The following is a 10,830-nucleotide window of genomic DNA, read 5'->3' as shown; positions in this document are numbered from 1 at the left end:
TGCCTGTCACAGGGTGTAGGGATGAAATGCACCTCCCATTTTACTATGGGAGCAAGCATTCTGGCGGTTTATGACCAGAAGGTATGCTGCCATAGTAAAATGTAGGAATGCGACTGAACATCGTTTGGTCAAATCCTAATGGGGCGGTCGTGACCGCCGACCGGGTCTCGGTCTAATGACGAATGTGGTGTTGGGAGTAAGTGTTTCCGCTCAACATCTTAATGACCCCCAGAATGTTTTCATATTTTTCTCCTGGATTTTTGCAATTAAAATAAATGCATCATTCCCCCTTTCACACTTTGCACAAAAGTATCCATCTTTCAATCCAACAACCTTGATCAGAAAGTGATACATTAAGGGGGTAATGTTACATTGTAGCTGTGCTGGCATTGATGCTAGTAAATCTGTGATGTGATTTCATAATTTTGATAAAGTATGATTTATGCTTTATTTGTAAAAGTGTCCCTATTTATCTGCTTGACAAACAATGTGATACATTAGTCTTCTAATGTCACATAATTGCTATTAAAGTGTGTTCTAAACAAAAACAATCACTATCTACTAAGATCCTTATATACTCTTGATAGCAAACTATCAATGAGAGTGGAATGCATGGGATGTATATCTAACTTCGAGAGGTGTTTCTCCTCATGGTTGTAATAATATTATATTTAAACTCATACCCTGTGTAACATGTTTGAGAAGATTGTTTTGAATGATGGATTGATGAAAAGTTGAGTGTTGAAATATTCACAGAGAAATGCATGAATTTTAAGTTACTGAATATGTGTTTTCCTAGTACAGTTCAATTAGGAACACATCAATCAAGGTCCTATTGAGACCTCAAGCTCCAAATGTGTAATATCTTGGATTAAATGAGATGTAGATGTTCTGAAAAACACTGGCAAATGACAAAGTATGTTAATTGATGGGAAATATACCATTGTAATCCAAACCAAATTCAGAGAATACCATCATTCCTCTCCATGCCCTGGCTGCGGACTTTTCGCAGGCCACGCCAGGGCATGGAACTCCCTTCCTGTTTCCCTCTCGGGCCAACATGCTCACCCTATCTTTTGTATGACCCCTAAGACCTGGCTGTTCCCTGCGTGACGAGTCTGAGTATGTTTGCCGGTTGTGTCTGTAGGCTTATCAGAACAGAGCGCCTTGATGCCCTTGGGCTTATTTTGCGCTTTATAAATTCCCAATCATTCATTCATTCAGAGCATGCACATACAGAACTCAAGAAAGCTATATAGTGGCCCGTAAGTGGTACCCAATGTTTAATCAGAAAGCTATGCTTAGACTGATCATACATATGAGGCTTGTGTTTGACCAATAAAGTACCTTAGATCGTAGCAGTTTACAGCAAGACTTCCTCAGATTAATACAACCATCTATGCTATGCAGGAGAGTTCTTCCGAGACATGCCTTTTGGCAGTCCAAGGTGCCCAATTGACCAAATAACCTTCATAAAGGCCTGTTTCACATCTTTATTTCTCAGTGTGTAGATGAATGGATTGAAGAGTGGGGTCACCACAGTGTACAAAACTGCAATGATCTTGTTGAAAGAGAATACTTGACTTGTTGGTGGCTTCACATACATAAAAATCATGGCACCATAAAAAATGACAACCACTATGAGGTGGGAGGCACAGGTAGAAAAAGCTTTCTGTCTTCCAGTATTTGTAGGTATTTTAATGATGGTTGTGATTATCTTAAAGTAGGATATGACTGTTACTAAACATGAACAGAGCAGTATAGTTGATGCTAAAATGCCAGCTAAAGTCTCAGAGATTTGGGCACTGGTACAAGACAGTTTTAATACTGGTTGAAGGTCACAGAAGAAGTGTTGGATCTCATTAGGGCCACAAAAAGTCAGCACAGATATCAGAATTACTGCAATGAATGTAGCAATGAAGCCAGTCAGCCAAGAAGCAGCTGCCAACTGAATGCACATCCTGCTATTCATTATTGCTGAGTACCGCAGTGGTGCACAGATGGCTAAGTAGCGGTCCAAAGCCATGACACCAAGTAGGAAACATTCAGTGGAGCCGAGAGAACCAAAAAAAAATAACTGTACAATGCAGCCTTGAAAAGATATCAATCGACTTCCAGAGAAAATACTTGAGAGCATGTTTGGGACAATATTGGAGGTGTAGCAGATCTCCAGGACTGACAAATTTGTGAGGAAAAAGTACATCGGCTTGTGTAGATGCAAATCTCTCAATATTACAGTAATGATTAGGATATTTCCTGTAATTGTCAAGATGTAGATCATCAGGAAAATTGTGAAGAGAGGAATCTTTAGGCCTGTGTAGCTGGAAAAGCCCAAAAGTATAAATTCACTCACAAAGGTTGCATTTTTTTTCATCATGATGAGTAAACTCTGTGGATAGAAGAAAGAAATGTGAACATGCATACATTCTTTTTAAATACCATGATTTATTTTACTTTTGGTCATGAGACCCCAAACATTTCCTAATAGGCTAATGCAAAATTTGAACATTATTTTGCATTTATTTTGCATCACTACAGGGCTCAATAAAGGCCTTTGAAAACCACAGTTACAAAATAGAGCTCACAACATCTTTCCTTTTGCAAAAGGAGCAAACCACAGTAAGCAGTATCCCCTTTCACTCCTGGTTTACTATTGACTGAGTAACCTGAATAAAATGAGGATCTGCATTGACTCTTCGGCCACCTCAACCTCTTCTGTGTTTCATACCATTTGTCTTGTTAGTGAGGGATATAAAGTCTTGCAGAACCTTACTGGTTGCATGACTGTCTAGGATTATCCTGTAATGGATGCAGAGACCAACACGATGTGTAGAGGCAAGTGGCGGCATTTTAAGGGGGGTGGTAGTAAATCAGAGTGGAGTTGGTAGATTATTGAGTTGAGAAAGTTAGAAATTCGAAAAGTACAACTAAAATGTTCGTGGTCATGTGACCTAGTCTACTAAACGAGCGGCAATCACTCAGATGCTCTCGTAGGCTGCTTAAATACTGGTGACTAGAGCGCCTGAAGCACGAGTGCCCAATCAAAGATGGCCGCTGCCGAAATGCGGCGCCCGGGAGCCTCAGCCCGTAAATCGGCCGATAGCCGCCCTGGGTGCTAGGCAGTAATTATCAAGTGTTTTCTGTGAATCAACGTGCAAATTCTGCAGAGTCCCTCACAGCGCACAAGTAAGTATTAAAATATAGAAAGCGCCATGATAAGCTCCGTGGACGCTGGGAGGAGGGAGGGAGTGGACACAAAGGGCAAGGAGCAATGACACAGTAAAATAATGAAAGAGTAAGAATAAGTTTAAAAACGCTGTCAAAACAATGCCTCCCGGCTTCCGCCTCAGGAGATAAACGAGCAGCAATCACTCAGATGCTCTCGTAGGCTGCTTAAATACTGGCGACTAGAGCGCCTGAAGCACGAGTGCCCATTCAAAGATGGCCGCTGCCGAAATGCGGCGCCCGGGAGCCTCAGCCCGTAAATCGGCCGATAGCCGCCCTGGGTGCTAGGCAGTAATTATCAAGTGTTGTCTGTGAATCAAAGTGCAAATTCTGGAGAGTTCCTCAGAGCGCACAAGTAAGTATTAAAATATAGAAAGCGTCACGATAAGCTCCATGGACGCTGGGAGGAGGGAGGGAGCGGACACAAAGGGCAAGGAGCAATGACACAGTAAAATAATGATCGAGTAAGAATAAGTTTAAAAACGCTGTCAAAACAATGCCTCTCGGCTTCCGCCTCAGGAGATAAACGAGCAGCAAAGGTCCTTTGGGCTGGAAGTTCTCTCCTATGCCGACGACACGCAGATTATGGCTTCCATCTCCCAATCTGTGAGCTCAACTGCCTACAATTTTAAAATCTGCATGGAGGCGGTCGCCGGATGGATGGTCAAGAACTTCCTTAAGTTGAATGGCGAGAAAATGGAGGTCCTTATTTTTGGGGGCAAAAGCGAGATCTGGTCTATGGATTGGTGGCCGTCTGTTCTTGGGGCTTGTCCTATGCCGACGTTCTCTGCCCGCAACCTTGGGATCATATTGGACACCTCCCTTTCTCTGGATAAGCAGGTCAGTAGGACTGTGTCCACCTGTTGCAATGCCCTGAGGATTTTAAGAAAGATCACTCATTACCTCTCCCCTGAGTCACGCAAACAGGTAGCAATAGCAGTCATTGCCTCCAGACTGGACTACTGCAATGCCCTATATCTTGGCATTAGCAGTGGTCTCATCCAGCACCTCCAGACCGTGCAGAATGCGGCTGCCCGGTTCGTTGTAGGTGCTCCCAAACGTTCCTCGGGCACCACCATCAGAAAAGACCTGCATTGGCTTCCCATGCAGGCAAGGATCAATTTTAAGGCTTTATGCCTTACTCATCGTGCCCTAAATGAATCTGGACCGGAGGCTATTCGTGCCCTGGTGGCCCATTATGTCCCCGGGAGAACACTCTGCCCATCCAGCAAAAACTTGCTCGCTGTCCCCCGTATTGCCAAGGTCAGATGGGGAGGAAGGTCCTTTCGTTTCCTTGCACCCAGACTTTGGAATACGCTCCCTAATGACCTCAAGGTGATTTCCTCTCACGTTCAGTTTCGTAAGGCACTCAAGACTTGGCTATTCCAAGAAGCCTATCTCTAATTCCCCCTCTGGTTGATATTTGAGCTCTCTGGTTACCATCTCCAGCGCCTTGATGCCTTCGGGTTTAGTTGCGCTCTCTGTATACAAATTTCCATTAATAATAATAATAATTATAATAAGACAGGTGCAGCAGGGTGATAAGGCAACATGTATAATGTATATGGTTTCAAAAAGGGTAGCGTGGTGACAAGATGTAAAGCAGAGTCAATAATGTTCAGAAGTGGGCAGTGCTAAAACTTAGCAAATTACCTAATAAATTATTCACACAAAGTTTGGGGACCACATTTGAATCATTATAGATTGTTGTTGAAAACAGCTAATTTAGAACAACGTCCATTATAATCTTTTGACTAATATTCTGAAATGTGCTGTACCTTGCCTTCAATTGGGATGCCTGTGAGTGGCCTGGCAACCAGAGTCTGTGTGGAGTTAGCTGGCTGAGAGAAGGCTGTGTCCCTATGGTTGGTGCAATAAATGTGAAGTTACTAAAATATACCTGGTGTGTGTCTCATTTTAACATTAGCGATGAGTTGACAACAGCGTCCACAAGAAGATCCTGCGTGCAGAATACTGGGAAAACGCCATCTAAATTGGCAACAGTCATTAACAAAAAGGTAATTACGAGGGCATGGCTTAACCTGCCACAATGGATGACACGTTCTGCTGAGGCTCCGCGTGAGAGCCCGATAAACGTCACCAATCCACTATAACGGGGGATTGATAATCAACCAGGGGACTCATGCCGGGTCCCTGAACACTGGAGGCACTGGCTGGCTGGAACTACTGTGGGTTGGAGGACAGACACGGGCATGCACTCTCGGGCCGCCGCAAGGTCGGTTTCCTGATCTTAAAATGGCACCTGCCAATTGACTGCCGCAGGCCGAGTCGTGCTGCTGTGGGACTCCGGGAGCAGAGAGCCCGGGAGGGCCCATCCTTCAAAGACAATGCAGCCCTAACAACGCACACAAGACCGGCAGCTAAGGAGTAGAGGTTTGGCGGCTGCTGATCTCAGCGCTGAGAATCCAACGTGATGTGCAGCAGAGAGAGGCGAATTGAGAGGTGCCGGACCGTTGGCAAGGGAATAGGCGGAAGTGAACAACAGGTGGGAAGAAATAATGACACCAGTATAACCGAGTGAAGGCAACAAACAGTCAAGCACAGACTCTCATCCAACCAGCCACAGAGCAGGGACAATTCAGCAACGCCAGATCTTTGATGGACAGCGTGAACCAGCAGAGGATCAAGCGTCACACCTTCCCCCCTTCTCCTGTTCCTCTGGACCTGTAGAGCCCACGTACTGAGGGAAATGATACGCCGCAACTAGAAAGTCTTGCCTGCTCAAACCGCACCAGCAGAGGGACCGAGGGTAACCAGCTACCTGCCAACAACCGGTGCCAGTCGACTAGCAGAACACCACATGTTCCTTACAGCCCTAGGCCTCACAGGACAACAGTAACAGCACCAAAAACACGCAGCCATTGGACGCCCAAAAACGACTGGAGGACCCCAAACTCTCAAAGTGGGGTGATCCAAGTCACCAACCCAAGAAGTCCAAACCACGGACCCTGCCACTAAAGCCTCCATGTCAGTCAAACTCGACAAGGTCCTAGCGGCCATAGAACACTCATGTGTTAACATGGTGGAATGGTCTGGCACTCTAGACAGTGACCTCAAACAGCTATGAGATGATCACCGGAGGCTGGTGGTCAAAGTGGCGCAGTAACCTGTGCACACTGAACCTACTGGAAAGAGTGGAAGGGAAAGAACCCATCGAGTACAAACAGATCTGGCTCCAATCCTTCAAACGTTGCAGGGAGCTGACCACCTCCTTCTCAGTCGTGAGAGCACAACGGTTGCCGGCAAGACACCCACCCCCAGGCTTGCTCTCACGTCTTACGCTAGTCAAACTTCTCCACTTCAGAGACAGTGACTCCATACTCAGGGCCGCCAGGCAGAACAGCCCCATCATGGTGGAAGACAAACAGGTCATGCTCTTCCCAGACTTCTCCAAGACAGTGCAACAGAAGAGATCATCAATACTGGAAGTAAAGCAGCTACTCTCCTCTGTTCTCGGCTTGGCTCAAAGTCATCCATAACGAGGTATCAAACTTTTTTACTGAACCTGTAAGTTAATCAAAGCAAAAATAAAATATTGACATCCCGAATTGGGAACAAATAACAGCAGAGCATCAGAAAGCTATCCAAGGGCGGCAGGGCTAGGGGAGACCCTCTCAACAATGCACACTGGAGATGGCCCACAAGTCTAAATGCCAGAAGACGATCCTAACGGATCCTGCACCTCAGATGGGGACTCTGAGACACTACCTACAGTCACCCCGCAAACGGCGGACACACTCATAGGGAGATGCTATGCAATGACCCACACTCTGCACCTCTGACCACAAACATGCAGTACATGACAAGAGCAGCCGTGCCGCAAAACCACTCGCACCCAACAGCCCCCTCAAACTACAAATGCAGACCCACATGGCCCACAATCCCTTCTCCCCGGGCCGGAGTCTCAAAGATGTGTGCGAAGCAAACATCCAAAGAATCCCCCTTACAAAACACTAGAGGGTACATGTTAGTACCAGTTTGGATGTGTTGTCCGATGTAGCAAATCTCATGTGTTGGGTCTACTACTACGCACAGCAGATGTGGTTCAATCCTGTGTTATATCCTGATCCCACACCCATTCCTACTTGCAGGGCTTCTTTACACATTGGCACACTCAGGCTTCACACCAGGTGCAGTCGCTCACAACCAAAGGGCACTAAGCGGGACCACCAGGATCCCCCTTTTCCCCCCATTGTACACTCCACAAGCCCCTATGGCCTCCACGACAGACATTACGTTTCTCACTCTAAATGCCCGGGGCATCCACACAGCCCGAAAGCAATACGTTCTCTACCCGTTTATCAAGCACCCACAAGCGCAAATCATACACCTGCAGGAGACACATCTCACTCAAGGAGAACTTGGAAAGCTTCAAAAGAGATGGTGTGGCATTTTCTGCCCAACTACATACTCCGCATACTCACGAGGGGCGCTTATTTGGCTCCGACCAGGAACCCCTTTTCTAGAGACTGCTAGGAGGGTAGACACTGAAGGGAGATATGCCCTCCTAGAAGGGCTGTTAGAAAGCCAACCAGTGTTAATAGGCAGTACCCTTGCACCCAACACAGAGCAAGAGGCGTTCTGGGAGACCCTATTGAAAAGCATAGCCCATTTTACCACCTCACCATGAATCTTAGGGGAGACTACAAATGTACACTAGATCTCAACTTGGATAGATCCCATCCTCCCATCCCTACCTCCCAAGCCCATGCGCAGACAGCCCGTTTCCGTGCATGGTCAAACCACTGGGCATTAACTGATGCTTGATGGCACACGACCAAGACAACTAAACTTTATTTGTTTCACTCCATGATCTACAGTTGAGACTGACAGATTTCTCTGTATGTCCACGATTCTCCCTAAGATCCAACACTCAGATTACCTAGGCAGGGTACTCTCAGACCATGAAGCACAAGAGGTAACCCTCAGATGGCGCCACCAATCCCTATGTGGCAACTCCCTCGAGACTGCCTTGAGGACCCAGTATTCCAACACGTGCTGAGGGAAAACATACAACATTACTTCATCGACAAAGCGATCATGGCAACCACTAGAGCATTAGAGTGGGATGCCTTTAAGGTAGTAATGAGGGGAGCGGGCACTATGCAAATCACAGGAGTGCGGAAAACACTGGACCAGACTATTCAAACAACAGAGCTGCATCTTACGCAGCTATCCAAAGAAGCGAAAAAAAACGCGATCCCCGCACGATTAGCAGAGGCCAAAACCAAGTATGCAGAAGCCTGCACAAATCTTTGCAGAGACAACTTCCGCGCCCATGCTGCTAGAACCCACAGAGAAGGGAATCGAGCCGGGCCCTACTAGCCTAGTTAATCCGGCAAAACATAGACATACAACCCATTACCAGCATTATAAACGCAGCAGGCACAGTCACCTATACGCAGTCAGAGATCATACAATTTTTCCATGAGTATTATGGAGAACAATAGGGGGGCCATATCCAAGCAGGGGGGAGCACATAGACAAAATCCTACATTCCGTCACCATGACACAGCTAACCGCCGCTGACAGGATGATCCTAGATGAACAGGTCACACTGGCAGAAATTAAAAGTGCCGTCCGCAACCTAGCCAAGAACAAAGCCCCCAGCCACAATGGCTTCCCAATAGAATACTATGGCACATTTTCCTCCCAACTGGCCCCGAGGTTAGACATAGTCTACAAGGCAGCCTTAGTAACCGGAACACTCCCCAAATCTATGCACAAGTCCTTACTGGTGACATTCCCCAAACAAGACCATGAGCCCTTACTCAGGTCATCATGCAGACAAATCACTCTGCTCACAGCGACTGTAAAATATTAAGCAAGATCCTGGTGGACAGACTCACAGAGGCGCTTCCCAACCGGGTGAACCCCGACCAGTGTGGACGCGTGCCCAGGAGAAATACTTCCCAGAATATCCGTAGGCTCTTCCATGTCCAGGACTGGGTGCAGGACTGCTTGCAGCATGCCTAGTGCTGGACCTTGAGCAGGCTTTTCACACCCTAGCATTGCAATACCTATTTGTGGTTTTGCAATGAGCTCCAACCGCATGGTGCATATCAAACTGCTGTACACTGGCCTCACGATTCGGGTTCGTATAGGCTGGCACATATTGCCCCCTCTCCAGGTAACACACGGGACATGTCTGGGATGCCCATTGTCCCCCCTATATCGCCCCCCTCCAGGTAACACACAGAACATGTCAGACATGCCCATTGTCCCCCTATTATTCGCTCCTGCAATGGAGCCACTAGCAATCAGACTCAGGGAGGGAGGCAAACAATGGGGAATATCACTGCAAGGCAGCACCCACAGTGTATCACTGTATACAGATGACCTCCTTATCTATATCAGGGATGTTACAATGGACCTCTCTCCACTCTGGGCCAGGCTGAACGAGTTCAGAAGGGCAGCAGGACTAAACGCAAATTGGGAAAAGTCTACCATCCACCCCCTGCTCCTCATCAGGAAATACGGGCTGGTGCAGACAGGATGGCATGTAATGAGGACGTCCCGAGATACCTGGGTATCAGGCTCTACCATTCCCCGAGTGATCTCCTCGAGGGCAACCACTACAGGGCCCTAGCCCCATAGGGAAGGTAGCCCTATCAAAAATGATGGTGGTACCCTGCCTCCTCTATTACTTAGGGAATGTCCCGGTGATCCACTCAGCAAGCCTTCTTCCAGGAGTTGAATTCCTCACTGGTATAACTAATTTGGGGGAGAGGACGCCACAGGGTAGCTGTGTCGACATTGCAACACCCACGCGACCAGGGCAGATTAGGCGCCCCATCCTTTGAAGCCTACTTCCTTGCAGCGTAGCTGCAATGGCTATCATGCTGGACAGCCGGGCATCAAATAGAAGAGAAAGATTCACAATCGGGGCCCCTGATTATCATTATGATACATTAACTTCTTCCAGGCACTAAGCCGAATCCAGCCCATCCCATCCTAGTGAAAGTAGCGAGGTCCTGCATGCTAAGACTTTGCCACCTGTCCCACTCCACACCACTGTTTTCTCTACTGCTGCCACTGGCAGGTCTTTCGAAGGAGCAGATCCATTACACTTCCCGGGATGTGCAGGTCTGGACAAAAATGCACTAAGAAGTAGAATCACTGTTCATTGAGGCTTAACCAGCGTCCTTTGAGAGTCTGACAGAGGAGAGCAGGCTTATCCCAGGGCATTTCCTCTTGCACAGGCAGGCAGCGCATTATTGACTGTAAAAAAACATGGAACCTGACGGACAGAGAACTACACATACCCCCCACTCTACAAGCGATATTAAACATGGGCACACGGCGTCACCTCATCACATTGATTTACAAATCCATCATAACACTCATGGCCACACCGCTAAAGCAGCTCTGAGAAAAATGGGAAGAGGAATTCAACTTTGCACTTCATGACAAAGAAAGGCTCACAGCCGTAAAGCATCATAAGAAAGTATTGCACAACCAGCGCTTCAAAAATATCCAATTTAACATACTACACTGGGCGTATCCCACTCCAGCACAGTTCCAGCATTTTTATCCTATGGCACAATTCAAATCCCCCCTGCCATTGGCCCAGCGCTACATTAG

At 47.1% G+C, this 10,830-nt stretch overlaps 1 protein-coding gene across 1 annotated transcript; it reads right to left on the bottom strand.

Moving 5' to 3' along the window:
• Positions 1 to 1,402: 1,402 nt before the first annotated feature.
• Positions 1,403 to 2,380, bottom strand: LOC144752723 (olfactory receptor 6F1-like). The gene has a single exon (XM_078640582.1). It carries the CDS (start codon positions 2,375 to 2,377, stop codon positions 1,403 to 1,405), a length of 975 nt encoding a protein of 324 aa, XP_078496708.1. The 5' UTR covers positions 2,378 to 2,380.
• Between the last annotated feature and the right edge of the window lie 8,450 nt (positions 2,381 to 10,830).

This window comes from Lissotriton helveticus, chromosome 5_1 (assembly GCF_964261635.1).
Source record: "Lissotriton helveticus chromosome 5_1, aLisHel1.1, whole genome shotgun sequence".
In the NCBI taxonomy this organism is placed as follows: domain Eukaryota; kingdom Metazoa; phylum Chordata; class Amphibia; order Caudata; family Salamandridae; genus Lissotriton; species Lissotriton helveticus.
The sequence above is the reverse complement of the archived record's forward strand: the minus strand, read 5'-3'. Positions and strand labels throughout refer to the sequence as shown.

Coding starts and splice junctions, on each gene's coding strand:
- LOC144752723 (XM_078640582.1), bottom strand. CDS start 2,377: ATGATGAAAAAAAATGCAACCTTTGTGAGTGAATTTATACTTTTGGGC.